This window comes from Macaca nemestrina, chromosome 8 (genome assembly GCF_043159975.1).
Source record: "Macaca nemestrina isolate mMacNem1 chromosome 8, mMacNem.hap1, whole genome shotgun sequence".
NCBI classification, from domain to species: domain Eukaryota; kingdom Metazoa; phylum Chordata; class Mammalia; order Primates; family Cercopithecidae; genus Macaca; species Macaca nemestrina.
In genome coordinates, this window is record NC_092132.1 from 72,314,846 (window position 1) to 72,332,989 (window position 18,144).

Sequence of the window (18,144 nt, forward strand, 5' to 3'; positions counted from 1 at the left end):
CAATCCTAAACAAACTGCAAGAATTGGTGCAAGCGGAAATGATGTGAAACTAACTACCAAGAGAAAATCAAAAGTTTCTATGGATGACTGGCCACATTGCAGCTCATAATAGTCATCTGTAGGGTAGATGAAATAGTGTGTCAACAATTCGTTGGTTGGATGATTATAATGATACCTGTAAATTGATGAAGAGGCTTGAATTGCAGTTTTTAAAGCAAGTTCAGAAATGCTTCATTCATTTCCACCGAGCAATGTGCGTGTCCCTGAGGTCAAAGACAGCATCCATCACTTTAGCATACCCAAGTCCTTAACAAATTCAAACTAATCCACAACAGTAGACTGAGGTCGTGGTTGGATGAAAGACTGCTCAAAGACCCTTTCACCTCGTATCCCACTTGCACTTCCAAGCCGCCTCACAGGCTTCCCGCAGTGTGCTAAAATGCACCTTTCTTCCGCAGGCTGGGCTTGGTTTCTTAGGCTTAACCTATTAAGAGATTTTATGTTCACCGAGAATGCTGTCCTTTACTGCATAGGTAGGGACTGATGACTTCTGATACCTGATGCTTACTTAATTTCTGCATTTTGTGTGCTGCCGTGTCATCTTACAAATACCATGATTACGAGGCTTGGAGCATTGATTATGTCTGTCTGCCTTCTCGTTACAGCAGACGTCATGAGTCACTTCTGTATCTCCCACATCTACCACAGTGCCCAGCACATAACTGGTTTGCAATAAATACTTAGAGAAAAAATTGTAATGATGTCTTGCAGGGATGTGGGTGGGAAGGGGAGAAGAGATAGTTACCATCTCATAAGGACTTTCGTTTTCAAGTGTTTTTTTCCTAGGGACAGGGTCTTGCTCTTTTACCAGGCTGGAGTGCAGTGGCATGATCACGGCTCACTACAGCCTCAAACTCCTGGGCTCAGCCTCCTGAGTAGCTGGGACCATAGGTGCATGCCACCAGACCCAGCTAATTTTTAAAAAATTATTATTTTTTTTTTTGTAAAGATGGAGTCTTGTTATGTTGCCCAGGCTGGTCTTGAACTCCTGAGCTCAAGCAAACCTCCTGCCTCAGCCTCCCAAAGTTCTGGGATTATAGGCATGAGCCACTGTTCTTAGCCAGGAATTTTATTCCAGTTTATTTTGTGCCACTTAACATACTACACATTGACAATGCAAATATATCACATTGCAATAGAAGTTGAATATTAACGATTGAAACACAAAAATGCTATGTGAGAAATATTTATCTTGAACGATGGTGCTTGAGGGAAAGAAAACAAACTGGTTTAAATAAAGGACGGTGAAGAAAGACCTTCGGGAGATAATCCATACCTCCTGAGTGATTTTAGGAGTTGCTCACACTCTACCCAGGTCTAGTTAAATTTCAAAGCACATGGCCTTCTTTTCCCTAGACATGCCCATTCTTATGTGTTCCCATTCCGTATGCGATACTTTGTAGGCTGACGGGGTAGGTTGAGAGCATGTAGAAGAGAGATTGAGAATAAGAGACTGCCTTGAGGGGTCTGAGCAAATTGGAAGAGAAAAGAAGATGGGGAACAGTTACGCATTGAATTGTGTCTCTCCCCACCACCAAATTCATATCTTGAAATACTGGGTGTTAAGCCCAGTATTTCAGCATGTGACCTTATGTGGAAATAAGTTTGTTGCAGACATAATCGGTTGAGTTAAAATTTGGGAGGGCTCCAATCCAATATGACTGTTGTCTTCATAAAAAGGGAATATTTGAACACAGAGACACGTACACAGGAAGACAGCCGTGTGAACATGAAGACAACCTTCTATAAGCCAAGGAGAGAAGCATGGAACAGATTCTTCCCTCACAGCCCTCGGAAGGAATCAACCTGCCAACATCTTGATCTCAGACTCCCTGTGCTACTGTGAGGCAGTAAATCTCTGTTTAAGTCGCCCTGTTTGTGGTACTTCACTATGGCAGCCCTAGCAAACTAATGCAGGAATGACAGAGAATGTGTGTGTACATGTCAAAGAATGATTTACTGAGATAGAATTAATTGAATCGTGGGCTGCGAAATAGCAGGTCTGAGGAGGACAGCTGGTGCTAGACAGTTCAGAGGAGGAAAAAAGGTGAGAAGATATTGACTCTGTTCCTGGCATCAGCCTGCAGATGGGCTGCTGATTGGAACAGCTCTCTGTAGGAGGAGGAGAGATGTTTGTACTCGGTGGGTCTTTCCCATTGGTCAGATATTTGAAAGCGGAGTGGCCACGTAGCCACAGCGTGGAAATTGCTGGACAGGCTGACTACTGCTAATCTGTGGCCCTGCATCCTCTGTGACTCTTGGAAGGCTGTAAAAGCAGGAATTTGTGGGAAATAATATTGGTGGCTATAATCTAGGTGGGTGCACATGTGTGCTGCGTGGTGTGTGGGCATGGAATTTAAACTTTTGCCACATCTGACATTGCATTTTAATGCAAGCTCCTAGAGGGTTTGTAACTGTGGCTGTACCACTCTCTTGGCATAACATCTTATGCAAAGTTAGAAGATTGTTTCTCTTTGTGACAATAATTTTATCCTTTTAAGCTTGGTGAAAGGAGAAATAGTTTTGAAAGTTATATTTTTAAGCCAATAGTATGTACAAAGCTTGCATTTACATCTACTGAAATCTTTGAGACATGCTTCTGTTTACTTCTTAGAATATAAACATTTTAATATAAAAAACTGCAATATAAAAAATGGAACCCAACAGTAACCAAGAAATAATAGTGAGTGTTTTCAAAGCACTTTCACATATACTATTTTATTTGATCCTTACAAGATCCCTGTGGGATTGTCAAGGTAGATCTTGCTGTCCCTCCCTTACAGATGAAGAAAACAAACTTGTAGAGTTTAAGTAAACGCCCTAATCACACAGGTAGAGAGTAGCAAAAACAAAACTAGAACCTTGGCTAGTTTCAGTGGCTCATGCCTGTAATCCCAGTACTTTGGGAGGCCAAGGCTGGAGGATCACTTGAGCCCAGGAGTTCAAAACTACCCTGGGCAAAATGGCAAAACCCTGTCTCTACAAAAAATGCAAAAATTAGCTGGGTGTGGTGGCGCACATCTGTAGTCCCAGCTACTTGGGAAACTGAGGTGGAAGGATCCCTTGAGCCCGGGAGGTGGAGGTTGCAGTGAGCTGAGATCATGCCACTGCACTCCAGCCTGGGCAACTGCACTTCAGCCTGGGCTACAGAGTGAGACCCTGTCTTAAATAAATAAATAAATAAATAAATAAATAAACAAACCTTTAGAACCTAGTTCTTTCCATCTCCAATTCAATAATCTTTATCATTAATTAAATATTTTAAAATTTAAGAAACTTAACAAAAAATAATACCACAAGGTTTAAGGTCTTAGGTTTTTTTAACGGTCTAACTATGCCTTTTTTGTCTTCAAGATATTTATCACAAAAAGTCTATGAAATCTTAATAGAAATCCAATTGCTAACTAGACAATTCGTTTTCTAAGTAGAAAAAAAATGTGGACGCTGGAAATTGCAGAACTGGTTTGAATATCTCTAATTTGGGCACGTTATTTTACATCTTCAAACTTCAATTTTTTTCAACTGTGAAAGATAAATGGTAACACCTGCCTTATAAGCTCCAACAAGATAAGATACATTAAATATTTAATATAGTTCCTGGTACTAAATAGGCCTTAATAAATGTATTGTGAATAAGAGAGTATTTGGAGGCCTAGTGTGCAAAGAACATGTTTTCCCTCAAGCAAATGTCTAGGATCAAGGTCAAAACCATGATACGCACCCATTAGCTGCATTCACACCCACACAGGGCTGCTGCTGGCCAGTGAGTGCACTTACTTCCCACTTACTTGTTAGAACTAAATGGGGTAGAACATTCCTTTCCCTTGAAGGGGCCCATTTCTCTCTGATTTGTTGCGTGGCAGGCTTCCTAGGACTCTCTGCCCTTCGCTGACACAAGGAGAGTTTTGCATGTAGGAAGAAAGAACAATTATATAGATCTCTACTGTGGATCAGAGAAGGCTATTTACCAAAAAAGGAGCAAAATTAGATGACTTCTTTAATGTCATCCAGATGATTTTCTCCTTTTCATTTTTGTAAGCTCTCTTATAATTCCACAGCATTTTCTAGCAGCACAGGATTAACCTTGGCATTATCCGTAGTTTTACCATCATAAACAATGTTTGCTGGGCGTGAGTGTTCTGGCTGCGCCTTTTTAATTTCAGAATTCCATTTTATCTAAACCCCTTATATGTGGATTAATGCTGTGTCGTTTACAAAGTGTTTAATGTCACCTTGCCTACTGAATGTGTCCAGTTCTAAATTTTATTATTTATTTATTTATTTTTGAGACAGAGTCTCACTCTGTTGCCCAGGCTGGAGTGCAGTGGTGTAATCTCAGCTCACTGCAACCTTCGCCTCCTGGGTTCAAGCGATTCTCCTGCCTGAGCCTTCCGAGTACCTGAGATTACAGGTGTGCTCCACCGCACCCGGCTAATTTTTGTATTTGTGGTAGAGACGGGGTTTCACCATGTTGGCCCGGCTGGTCTTGAACTCCTGGCCTCAAGTGATCCACTTGCTTTAGCCTCCCAAAGTTCTGAGATTACAGGCGTAAGACAGTGTGCCTGGCCCAGCTCTGTGTTTTAGTTCACGGAATTTTAGAGCTGGACACATTCAGTAGGCATTGGCAGACATTTTCTATAAAGGCCAGGTAGTAAATATTTTAGGCTTTGCAGGTCTTACAGTTTCTGTCTGCTGCAACTACTCAGCTCTGCCCTTCTAGCATAAAAACAGCCATAGACAATATGGAAACAAATGGGCATGGTTGTGTTCCAATAAAACTTTACTTATGGACATTGAAATTTGAATTTCATTTAAATTTCACGTGACACAGAGTAATATTCTTTTTTTTAAATTTTTGCCCATCATTTTAAAAAATGTAAAAAAAATTAGCTTACAGGCCATACAAATAGGCATAATTTGCCTACCCCTGAATTAGAAGATTATATTCATAGAATCAGTGTTGGATTTGTAGGAGATCTCATAGAGCCTCTCAAAGCCTTTCTTTTTATAGCTGGGATTCTGAGCACAGAGAAATTCCATACTTTCCCTAAGGTCATACAGCTAGTGAGTTATAGACACAAAACTACAATATCCATCTCCTGATTCTTAAATCCAAATTTCTTTTTACCACATAATTGCTTCAATAATCACCACGACTTATGCACATCCGGAAAATCATCTATGATGAACTTGTAATTAACCTATTGACATAAATGTCTGTCTCCAAATTAGCTCTACTTGGAGAGACTTTGCAAAGTCACTTCTGCAGTTGTGTTACTTGCATCCTACTATTAAGGTCAAAGAGATCACACGTGAGACCACTGCCTTGTGGCTTACACTGTTACTTAAATTGAATATTACAATTTTTGAACTAACAGGGTTCTTGGAGATTTTCTTGGCTCCCATTATCAAATTATATAAGGGAAATTGAGGCCCAGAGAGGCTAAATGAACTGCCCAAGATCACTCATTGGCAGGATCAAAGCCAGGGTTTTAGACTCCCACTACGGAGCTCTTCCGATTGCACCATGTAGCCTGACACACTAGTTAATGGAAACAAAAATTAGTCATCATTAAAGCATGTCTTTTGTGTTAAAATCCAGGGCTAACATACAATAATTATTAATTACCAGCTCATTTTTTATGAAGCAGGAACTATACTAGACATGTGTAAATTATATAATTAAATGCTTTTCTTATTTATCTCCATTTTTACAGATCAAGAAGCTGAGACTTGAGTTTACAATAATTTATTTATGTTGCATAATAAGCGATAAAGCCACAGTTCAAATCCACTTTTCTCTTTAAAACTTAAGCTCTTTTCACTTTCCATATGCCCTCTGTTGAGTGCTTTTGTTTAAAGCCACGGAAACTGCAATTGAAATGGCATAAATTATAAAAAGGATTTAATAGGGCAGAGGACTGAGAAGGGGGAAGTTTGACTTCTAATGTCAAGCAAAGCCCCTGTGATTTCCTGGCTCTCTCTCCCCTGGCTTGTTGCCTAAGATCTCAGGCTGGCTTCACATGGCCAAACGCGTCCCCATTCTCCCCTAGTATGTGAAGAGATGAAACCAAGTCGTCTATTGAACAAATGTCCCTGATCCCTGAGGCTCTGATTGGACCAGCCTCTGAATGATGGGTTCATAGACTGAGGATAAGATTAATCCTCAAAGCTCATCCCTAGAACTAGGGGTGCAGTCTAATAATGGAGGGAAGAGATGCTTCCTCTGGAAAGGAAAATCTAAAAAGTCTGTTAGAAAAAGAAGGGAAAAATTGATTGAATTTATCTTTACCACTTCCATATCCAGTTTACATTTTTTTTTTTTCATTGACAGGGTCACCATTTTTTCCCTTCTTTTCTCTGTCAATGAAAAAAATGTAAACTGGATATGGAAGTGGTAAAATAAATTCATTGACAGGGTCAAGGGCATAGAAATGGCAGCATAAACCTTACTGGTGATGTACTTGACTGCTGTCTATAAGGTGATAGGAGATGAATTACTCAAAGTGAGTTATGCATACCACCTTAAACAAGCATCTTTGGATACTAGTCTGCACATTTTGGCATTATGAAATAAATGCAGGTACTAGCCTACACAGGCAGTACCTTTCCAAAAGTTATTGGAGCTTTCCTGGTGGCTGAATCAGCATTTTCCAGGGAGAACGTAAAGGGATGAATCCTGATCTTCATAACCCAAATTCAAAATCCTCCTTGTCTGCCCGGATCCAGTGTCAGTATCTCAGACATCCCTTCCCCTTCCCTTTAATGGTAACACTTATCACCACCTGCTGCGGTGACTGCTTACACGTCCAGCTCCTCCACTGGATTTTGGTCTTCTTAGGGAAGAACCATTTTTACCCACCTTTGACCCTCAATGTGGAATGACATCACACCCTCAGAAAGAGAATGCATGCAACCATATGAACAGCGCTAGCTCTCCAGAGAGGGCTGGGCTTGACTCCCTGAGACACTGCCCAGGTCGTTTAGCTCCTTTTAACCTCCCCTTCAGCAAAACAAGTAACTTTTTGGGCAATCATAGGATTGCCCAAAAAGCATGTTATAAAACGTAAAACGATGAAAATGATATCTTGTTCCATTTTTTCATTGGTTCAGGGATACACATGCTTCCAAATTTAAACATCTCTGCAACTGAAATCTGTCCTACAATCACATATAAGTATGCATCACAGTGTAATTGGCAGACAGGGTTTTTTTTTTTTTTTTTTTTTTTTTTTTCTGTATTAGTGTAAGATAAAACACTAGTGCATCTTTTTTTTTTTTTTCTGAGACGGAGTCTCGCTCTGTCGCCCAGGCTGCCAGGCTGGAGTGCAGTGGCGCGATCTCGGCTCACTGCAAGCTCCGCCTCCTGGGTTCACGCCATTCTCCTGCCTCAGCCTCCCGAGTAGCTGGGACTACAGGCGCCCACCACCACGCCCGGCTAATTTTTTTTTTTTTTTTTTGCAATTTTAGTAGAGACGGGGTTTCACCGTGTTAGTCAGGATGGTCTTGATCTCCTGACCTCGTGACCTGCCCGCCTTGGCCTCCCAAAGTGCTGGGATTACAGGTGTGAGCCACTGCGCCCGGCCTACTGGTGCATCTTATAAGCAAAAGTGGCTAATATCCAATATTCTCTCTCTCTCTATCCATGCAGTATTCTGCCTCTGACAAATGTCCCCAAATTGTGTAAGAATCAACTACCTTATTTGTCAACCTCAAAAGGTTCCCTCTACAGCCCTCATAGCATCCCGGTTGCTTTTAAAAACTTTTTATTCATCTTACACAGATAAAAATGTAAAACATAGGCTAGGCACGGTGGCTCACACCTGTAATCCCAGCACTTTGAGAGGCTGAGGCAGGCAGATCACCTGAGGTCAGGTGTTAGAGGCCAGCCTGGCCAACATGGTGAAATACCATCTCTACTAAAAATACAAAAATTAGCTGGGCCTGGTGGCACGTGCCTGTAATCCCAGCTACTCTGGAGGCTAAGGCACAAGAATAGCATGAACCCAGGAGGTGGAGGATGCAGTGAGATCCAGCCACTGCACTCCAGCCTAGGTGACAGAGTGAGACTCTGTCTCAAAAAAAAAAAAAAAAAAAGTAAAACTTACATTTTAAATGCACCCAAACCTTTCTGGAAAGTATTTGTATTTTGATTTACACATACATTATTATAGTTACAGAATTTAGTACAGTACTTAATCCTATTTGTCTTTACTTTCTATTCCAATCTTTCCCAATCCCTCATAAAAAGCTTTATGTAAGGGGAAGAATGTTGCGGTGTTTTGGAAAGAATAATTTCAGTTCTAGTTCTGTTTTGTCACTAATTAGCTACATGTCTAATCTCTCTGTCATCTGCAAAATGAGGATGCTAATATTTTCCTCACAATTATACAGCATCAAATAAAATCATATATGTGGATTTTAAAAAAAAATTACTATATTCTGGCCAGGTGATGGCTCACACCTGTGATTTCAGTGCTTTGGGAAACCAAGACAGGTGATCTGCTTGAGATCAAGAGTTTGAGACCAGCCTGGGCAACATAGCAAGACCCAGTGTCTCCAAAATATAATTAGCTGGGTGTGGCAGCATGTGCCTGTAGTCCTAGCTACTTGGGAGGCTGAGGTGGGAAGATCGCTTGAGTCCAGGAGTTTGATGCTGCAGTGAGCTATGACTGTGCCAGCGCACTCCAGCCTGGGCGACACAGCAAGACCCTGTCTCAAATAAATAAATAAATAAATAAATACATAAATTACTACGTTCTAGAATGATGAATAGGTAGATCTCCATTCTCCCCTCCGCCTCGCCCCCCCGCCCGCCTCCATAATTTTACCAATCCTGGACAGCTTCCAAAGACAACACTTCAGAAGAAAGAGTGGCTGCTAAGGTACATTTTATTACTTCCTGTAGTCATCCACCTGATCACTGGGATGATTTTTGCTCTCCAAACATCTCCAGGGCAAGGAAAACAAAGCCACTAATTGTTACAGTTGACTGCATCCAGTTTCCAGTAAGGATGTCATCTCCATTGCTTTAAATGTCAGGGTCCTCTGACTTTGCCCATTCCTGCAGGAACAGCTTCCTTTGCTAGAGCCTGCTACGGGAGACTTATCTTGATATTTTCAAGACAGTACAAGCTTTAACTTGAGATTTGTTCTTTTAATGTTACTTACCAGAGACAAGCTCCTTTTTATGCTGTTAAAGTAGTAATCATTTGTGGTTTTCTTTTTCTTTCTTTTTTTTTTTTAAGCAACAAAACCTTTCTGCTTTCCCCAATTTTGCACACAACCAAAACTGCACTTGTCTTTACGTGATTTAGCCTTAAATTATGGAGTGGGAGTGGGGTGGACATCAGGACATTAATAGAGATATTTAGTTCCCACTAACATCGCCTCATCTCTGTGGGCATCTCACAACAATTTAAAAAGATTTAGTGTTCTATGTTTGAGTTGGGGGCACTGAGATTTGTCAGAAATCATAGAATCAGAACTAGACCCAAATTTTGTAATTCTGGAACCTAAATCTTGTGAGCACAGACCTCCTAACTTTTTGTTTTTGATTTTCAATTTTGGTTTTGTCTATAAGGAAAAGGGCTGGTGAGGGTGGGGAGGGGGCTGAAAAAAATGGTATTTGAGCAGACATTTGGCATTATACTTTTAATTCTCTTAAACCAGACCTCTTCTTCTCCTTTCTGTTATCACTTCGTTTCATGTTTTATTCCTAAAAGTGAACTTGTCAGCAGATCATTTTCCTTTACATCTTTCTGGAACTGTTCCAGATTCTTATGGCATTACAAAAAAAGTATCTGCCTAAAGGCGTTCTATAAAGCAGGCAGTCTTAGAGAAGGCGTGGGTATAAATTACATGAATGAGTTAATACAAAACTGCTAATAAAACCTGTAACATGGGAAAAGGCAGAGGGTATAATTTGCTAGCAAAGTTATTTAGTTCCAGCTACAAAAGCTAAAGATACACACCCACACCCACACCAACACACACACACACATATAAGTATATATGTATATGTTATTTCTTTAGACTACAAAAGTAAGAGAGACTTACCTAAAGAGGAAAAACTAATCTCAACGTTGAGAGTTTATTTGTATAAGCTCACAAAGAAAAAATTTCTTTTTGACTTTCGAGTGTGTTTTTCTTGGAAGATGAAGTAAGATTAGTCTCCACTGGTCAAACTTTGTGGTTAGAGTTTATAAGATAAAATTCTTATAATGTATTAAATCTTTTTCATTTCACAATGTGTTTTTTATGGTTGATTACTGTATTGTTTTACTGCTTTTGTAGTCAAGCTTTTCATTTCTACTTTTGTTAACTTTTCTCTCTGATGAGTAAAGAAAATTCCTCTAAAAATCCTTTTATGAGAAAGGAAGAAAGTCTATGAAATTAATTTGATTTCTTAGGTTCGCAGATGCAAAAAACGTTATATTCTTGGCTTCACATAAAAACCATATTAGATTAAATGATTTAAGAACATAATATGAAAATTCCAGAATAAATTTTGGTGAACAAAACGAGTGGTGCAGAAAACGTAACACATTTGGAGAGAAAGGGAGAAGAAAATATATATATAAAAAGTTAGGCAAGCATTTTATTAAAGTGAAAGTTCTAAAATCTCAGTACACAGAGTTTTCAGGCGGAGAAATTGGCTTTATCAGAAAGCAGAGCCCCGTTATTTTATTTATTCTTCCCACCATTCATGAATTGCCTCCTCGTGAAGCGAAGTGGCATTTTCCTGGGGCAGAAGAGTCCCATTATAAAATGCAGCAGAAAGAAAGGATGCTCTTCGGACTTATCTCCTGGCTTCTCTGCGGCCTGCGGGGACTGAGAGGGTGGGCGAGCTGCTGTCCGCTCTGTATTTGAATGAGCTTTCCCAGGCGAAGGCGGGTGGCCCGCGCAGAGTAGAGTGCTGCTGAGACGGGTTTGGTGCACTTCGAGTGCTCTTGGTCTCAAGGCTTTATAGTGAAAATGCCCGCTTGCTAATGTGTCCCCAGGCGTTAGAAGTACAGTTTAGAGCCAGGAAATGTGGCCTCCCCGGCCAGGCTCCTGGCTACGCCCAGGCACCCCACCCCAACCACCCCCCCCGCCAACCAGCACCTGCTTTTCCGCTCCCGCGCCCCGTAGGTCCCCGTGCTGGAGCTGGGGCGCGGGCTGGCAGCGGGGAGTGGGTGGCGCCGGGACCGTCGATTGCGGGCGCGTCCCGGGAACTGCAGCGCCCTCTCCACCTGGGCAGGGGCAGCTCCGCCACCCGCCCGGGCCTCGACGGGCTCGCCGCCAGGGCTGGGGAGGGGCGGCGCGGAGGGCGGGGGCCGGGCGCGGGGCAGGGCCCGGCTGTGCCTCTCCGGCCGTTCGGGCAACTCCCGGGCCGCGGCCAGCCGAGGAGCAGAGCGCTTGCCCGGGGGGTCTGCCGCGTCGCAGGCGCCGCCGGAACCCTGGCCATGAGGACCCTGTGGATGGCGCTGTGCGCGTTGGCGCGGCTGTGGCCCGGAGCCCAGGCCGGCTGCGCCGAGGCCGGGCGCTGCTGTCCCGGCCGGGACCCCGCCTGCTTCGCCCGCGGCTGGAGGCTGGACAGGGTCTACGGGACGTGTTTCTGCGACCAAGCCTGTCGCCTCACCGGGGACTGCTGCTTCGACTACGACAGGGCGTGCCCAGGTGGGTGGCCAGGCCGAGGGTGGGGCGCCGGTCGTTCGCCTGCAACCAGCGGGCACAGGGCAGGGCTCTGTGCCAAGGACCTCAGCCCCTGAGCCAGGTGTCCTCCAGCCCCTTCCCTCCTGGCGTGCCAGCCCCTCTATCCCCACCCATCCCCACCACTGCCATCCAGGTACGCCAGGCTCCATTCATCCTAGAGTCTCCCAGTCCCCTCCTAGACAGCGAAGTGTCCTCCCCACAACCCCCAGACAGAGCAAAGCCTGGATGGAAGGGCTGGATCCCGCTGTTCTCCTGGAGGGAAGCCGGGTGACGAAATCTCCGACTCAGGAACTCCATTTGGATAGGGCCACCTCTGGCCGGCAGAGATGGCACTGACAGATAACGGGCATGTCCCTGGGCCAGGCTCCACCACCTTCATTCTGTTAACCCTGGGGGATCTTTGGGGCTGGTGAGGGGTGATGAGGGCAGGATTGTATAATCTTCCCACTTTGTGCCAAGGGCGTGCTCTGGGAAGGTATTAATACTTTCTTCTGAAGAGCAAGGTCTTAAAAAACTGAAGGTGTCCTCATCTCTGGACCCCAAAATGTAGCACAGGCTCTTTTTCCTAGGAGGTGTACAGTATGTTCTTGGAATTCAATTTTCTCTATACAGCATGACAAGGATTGTATCTCGAGGTCCCTATTATGTTGTAATCTTGCTGGTTTTCCTTTAGGGTCAGTCATTTTCAACTTTAGATTTCCCACAGTATCTCACAGTTCCTTGCCCCTGTAAGGGCTCAATAAAAACTGGTTTAATTGAATTAAAAGATAAAGGAACAAATGATGAGTACAGCCCTAAGGAACAAGGTGTACCTGAGAGAAGCCAGCCATGGAAGTGGAAGTCGCCCTGCTCCTGTTAATCACATCATCCCCAAAGCCACACAGATGTTAGGGTTCGAGCTGAAGGATCCCGGCCTGTGGGATCCTCAGCGTTTTCTGGGGCTATGCCATTCCCTGGGCAACCAGATACCCAGTGGCGGGGGGCACCCCTCCTGCCTCTGCGCTGTTTGAAGAGGGCTTCAGCCCGCCGCCAGGCCGGATGCTGAAAGAACACACTTGAAAGCATTAAGATTTTTTGACCCTGGTTGAAAGCTAATGATTTACCTGTGAATATTGATATTCTTTTTGATAAAGTTTTTTGATAAGCTTCTTTCCCTTTCTGGCTGCAAAGCCAGAGTATTTTACTACTAAAGTAAGATGGAAGAGTCAGCTATTTAGGAAATGCAGCGCCCTTGAGCCAGGTGTCTCCAGCCCCTCCTCACAGCATCCTAAACTGTCGGCCTCATTTCCCTGTATAACTCAAGCAAAGCCTCTCTCATGAGGGGCTTGCCTATGTTTTAAAGGTAATGATGGAATTCCTGTGGTCCAGTTAGTGTCCCCTGATCTGTGGTAAGCGCAGGGATAGAGAAGCAATGAAGATGCAGTCTCTGCTCTCTAGGACTTTCTACTCTAGCCGGGAAACCTGTGCAAACCCCTGTTAGACACACTTAGCACTGAAATAGGTGATCCAGGAGCTGACCTGGAAGGGAGCACTTAAAAGACCCAGGGAATTCAAGGAAGACTCCCCTGAGGAAGTAATGGGTGAGCCTGGACCTGCAGAATGAGGAAGAGGCCTGCTGGAGGAGGGAGAGGCAGGCTGTAGGAGGGAAGCCCAATGTCACAGTCCAGCAGTTACTGTGGATGTCACCTGCTTGTGCCAGGCCTTGTGCTAGGCCTCGAGGCCAAAATGGTGAACAGGACAGATGCTGGAGGCAGCCAGATCTGGAGAGATGCAGGCACATAAGAGGGATGAGGAGGAGACAAGGCGAATGTCTTGAGAAGAACTTGCTTTCTAGTGAGACCTAACAGTGCTCCCAGGAATTGCAAAACCCTCAGTCTTTATTTGGTCAAAAAGAAATTGCTTATTTTCGGTCTAGGCGGTAGAATAGTGTGACAAAGAGCTTATGGTTTTGGAGTCGGGATTTAGTGGCTAAGTACGGAAGCGGTGAGACGGCCTGCTGTCTTTTGAAGCTCTCAGAAATCACTGTAAGTGTGCGCCCCAGAGAAGAGCTGTGAGTTGGGAAAAAGGAGATAGTGTCAGATTGAATTTTAAAAGGAGCATATTCTGAAGCCCGCAATACCCTGTGGCAGAGTCAATAGAGGACCTTGCAGGCCCTAGAAGGAAGCAGGTGTGGGACTAAAAAGCTCTGTGTTGAGAAATTCTCTGTGTCTGAAGTTTCTTGCAAAGGGAGGAGGAAAATAAAGACAGTCGGAAGGTGGCCACTTGGTGGGACTGAGTCTGCCCCTCCGAGGGTGAGAGCAGAGGGCCGGGAGCTGAGAGGCCCGGCCTGCTTAGCCCTGGACCCACGCCACAACCATATGGACCATGGCTCCTGGCCTCCTGGGCCCAGAGCTGACCTGGCAGCTGGAAGCTGGTTTGGGGCAACTCCTGGAATGCAGCCTTTCCTCTCACAGAGTCTAAGTCTCAAATATTTGTTTTTTATTTGTGATTTTTTTTTTTTTTTAATCCCAGAAGTAACCTGAATGCCTCAATTTTGCCTCTAAAGTCAGAATCCCGGGTTCGACCTTTACCCTGGTGCCGTTTGGCTTTGTGACTTTGGAAAAGTCACCCTCGTGGGGCCTAAAGCACCTCATTAAAGGGGAATGAATGATACTGCCAGGCAGCAGTGACTCATGCCTATAATCCCAGCACAGTGGGAGGCCAAGGCAGACGGATTGTCTGAGCTCAGGAGTTTGAGACCAGCCTAGCCAACATGGCGAAACGCTTTTTCTTCTAAAAAGACAAAAATTAGCTGGGTGTGGTAGCGCACCTGTAGTCTGAACTACCCAGAAGGCTGAGGTGGGAGGATCACCTGAGCCCAGGAGGTAGAGACTGCAGTGAGTTGCGATCACGCCACTGCTCTCCAGCCTGGGCCACAGAGTAAAACTCTGTCTCAAAAAAAGGTGAGGGCAGGGGAGATGAAACCACTGTGTGGGACTGTGGAGTTGACAGAAGGAGGCTACACTGCACCTGGCTTGTGGTAGACATTTAGGTAGCAAATGTACTGTCGGTTGGCTCTTAGCACTAGTGGACAGCGGAGAATATTTTATTTGATTAAATATTTACATCATAATTTTCTGACAACATATTGCTATAATTTATATTTGTTAATATTAAATCATAAACACATTATATTTAACTCACACCATGTGCCAGATACTTAATATTTTGTCTCAATCCTCCCAACAATTTTTTTTTTTTTTTTGAGAAGGAGTCTTATTTACTCTATCACCCAGGCTGGAGTACAGTGGCGTGATCTTGGCTCATTGTAACCCCCGCCTTCTAGGTTCAAGCGATTCTCTTGCCTCAGCTTCTTGAGTAGCTGGAATTACAGGCGCCCGCCACCATGCCCGGCTAATTTTTTTGTAATTTTAGTAGAAACAAGGTTTCACCATGTTGGCCAGGCTGGTTTCAATCTCCTGACCTCAAGTGATCCACCTGCCTTGGCCTCCCAAAGTGCTGGGATTACAGGTGTGAGCTACCACGCCCAGGCATCCCAACAATTCTTAAGAACAGCAGGTCAGGTCCACAAACCCATATGACAATCCCAATCTAAAAAGTGCTAACATTTTAAAGTTTTTTCATAACTCATTTGGTGGCAAAAATCTCACCTGACTTGCACTGATAGAAGGATATTGATAATCTTTGTTTATATTTTGTGTGAAAAATATTAATATATTTTTCAAGGAACTGCTCCAGACCCTGCTAAGGAGAGGCGAACACTCCAAATAAGGTACATAGACTGTATTCCCTTTCTAAGATCCGGGAAGTCCTGAGTTCTGAGACTCAACTGCCTCAAGCATTTGGGAAAAGAACCTGGTGACCTATACTAGTATTTTTATAGACAGAACAGTTAAGGCTTTCCAAGGGTTTCCATTACTCAAGTTAACACCAATGAGCAGAGCTGAGATCTGAAGTGCCTGATTTCAGACTGCCAATTGCCACATATATTTGTGCCAATTTATGGCTATTATTTATTCCTGGATAAATCAGGTTTCAGCATCTCAGAACCCTCAGTTACTCTATGCCCATAGAACCATTCTGCCTCTTAGAATCTCTTCTTCTCTCTCTCTTTTTCTTTTTGAGAGGGGATCTGATTCTGTCACCTAGGCTGGAGTGCAGTGGTGTGATCTCAGCTTATTGCAACCTCCACACCTCTGCTTCACAGGCTCAAGTCCATCTTCCCACCTCAGCTCCCTGAGTAGCTGGGACTACAGACGTGTGTGCTGCCAAGCCTGGCTATTTTTTGTGGAGATGAAGTTTCACCATGTTGCCCAAGCTGATCTCCAATTCCTAGGCTCAAGCAATCTGCCTGCCTTGGCCTCCCAACATGCTGGGATTACAGGTGTGAGCCATGGCGCCTGGCCCTCTTTTCCTGCTTACCCATTATATTACCTATTGTTGCTACCTAAAGCCTTTTTTGACTGATATTACATTCAACGTGAATGGAAAATGTAACTGAGTCAGTGTAACTAAGCATGCTTTACTTCTATTCCTTCTGATTTTTTCATCTTGATAAATGCAGTATTACTATTGTTATTATGTGGCTAAGAGATTAAATACTGGCATTTCTTTTTCTAAATAAGAAGACTTTTTTTCTCATGTAAAAACTAAAATGTTGTTGAATCTATACAGTTACTAAACTGTCAAATACATCTGTTCGGGAATGATCTCAGGAAATCTCATTACGACAATGGCATGAGTTTCAACACCAAGGAAGCATCACGGCTCCCTTCCCACCTCCACTAAAAAAGGGATGGAAAATTCTCCACTGGCTGTGCCTTACCAGGGATGGGGAAAAGTAGAGTAGGGGAACAGATCCAAGTTACCCTGCCCTGGAAGAACTTCTTGGAAGACTTGCTAATGAAGTGGGTAACACCCCCAATCTCTAATTCTCCAACTGGGTTCCTAGAGTTTGCATTTTCTAAGATCGTAGAACAGTAGTTGCATTAGATCATTGATTGGCAGCTTAAGGAGAGGGTAATAATTAACCCAAGTGAAGCAGGACAAACATTGAGTAGCCTATATGGGCTGGTGTCTTCTCCTAGATTTATGGAGAGTCTAGGAAACAAACTAGCCAAAGTCTGATGACATCATATCTGGAGGGAAAGAGGCACCATGCTTGAATATATAGGCTCCAAACTCACCCAAAGGAAAGATGCCAGAGTCTACGATGATTTACAGAGTTGAGGCTTTATAGGAGCCAGAACAGTCTGAGAGATGTCGCCTTTGGCTTTAAAGAAAAAAAAAGAGCGGGGCCTGCCTGGAGCCAGTATTCAAATGAACTTGACTTAGTAGAATTTGGCTGCGGCCCTGGGTGAGCAGTGAAGGAGGGTCAAGTTGTTAACACTTAACATTTACTCCATACCAGGCACTCTCCCAAGCACTTCACAGTTATTAACTTACTTGATCCCACAACCCGCTGAAGTTATTCCTCATTTTGGTCTCATTTTACATACGAGGTAAACAAGGCACAGACAGGTTCGGTAACTTGTCGGAAGTCACAGTGCTAATAAGTGGTGTAGTGAGATTTGAAGCCAGGTCCTCCGGATCCAGAGCCCACATGTCAAAACATGATGTTTTTCTGCCTCAGAGAAATGAGGTCTTACGAGAAGCAGTGTGCTTTGCGGGGTAGGCCCCACATAAACACCAGCAGAGTGAGCAAGCCTTCTCCCTCCATCTACTCGGGGCCCCTCGAGGGCAGAGTGTGTCTTGCTCATCTTCATAAACCCCAATGGCTATCATGATGCCACTTCATAATGTTTGTCAAAAGAGTGTGAGCAGTCGTCCCATCCATCCCCACCGGGGGATGTTGTCCATGGCTTCAGATGACACTGCCATCCAGGGTGTTGCCACATTTCCTTTATAAAAGATTTTCCTTCCTTTGTATATATTTTGTATACAAACATATACAAAATATATGTTTGTTGCAGAAAATTTGGAAAATACAGAAAAGCACAAAACAAGAAAACAACTCACCTGGAAACCTGTTACCCAGAAAAAAAAAAAGTACTATTTTCTTTTTTATTCATATATTTTTTTCCCCTGGGTTACATAGTGTATAAAATTCTATTTATCAAATGACGCAGCCCATATCATCTTGCTAGTACTTCAGGAACTAGTCCAGTAAATGTCTCAAAAGAAAAAAAAAAAAAAACAAAAAACACCCTTTGGGGGCCAGATAGCATGGTTTCCGCAAGAGGGGGAAAAAAGTCTTGATCATTTTTTTGAGCTTTCTGATGGAGTAATAGGCACTTGGGGAACGTAGTCTCATTTGGCTTTCAGAGAAGCTTTGACAAGGTTCTACAGAAAGAGGAATACACATGGAGAAAGAGAAAGGAAGATGAT

The 18,144-nt window shown here is 43.7% G+C and overlaps 1 protein-coding gene across 1 annotated transcript in view; it reads left to right on the top strand.

The window, feature by feature from the left end:
- The first annotated feature begins 11,414 nt into the window (after positions 1 to 11,414).
- Positions 11,415 to 18,144, top strand: part of LOC105483588 (somatomedin B and thrombospondin type 1 domain containing) — a 28,287-nt gene continuing 21,557 nt past the window's right edge. Inside the window, exon 1 of the mRNA XM_011744507.2 lies at positions 11,415 to 11,721. Within this exon, the coding sequence (XP_011742809.1) occupies positions 11,508 to 11,721 (214 nt within the window). The 5' untranslated portion in view covers positions 11,415 to 11,507. The remainder of the gene's footprint in view (positions 11,722 to 18,144) is intronic.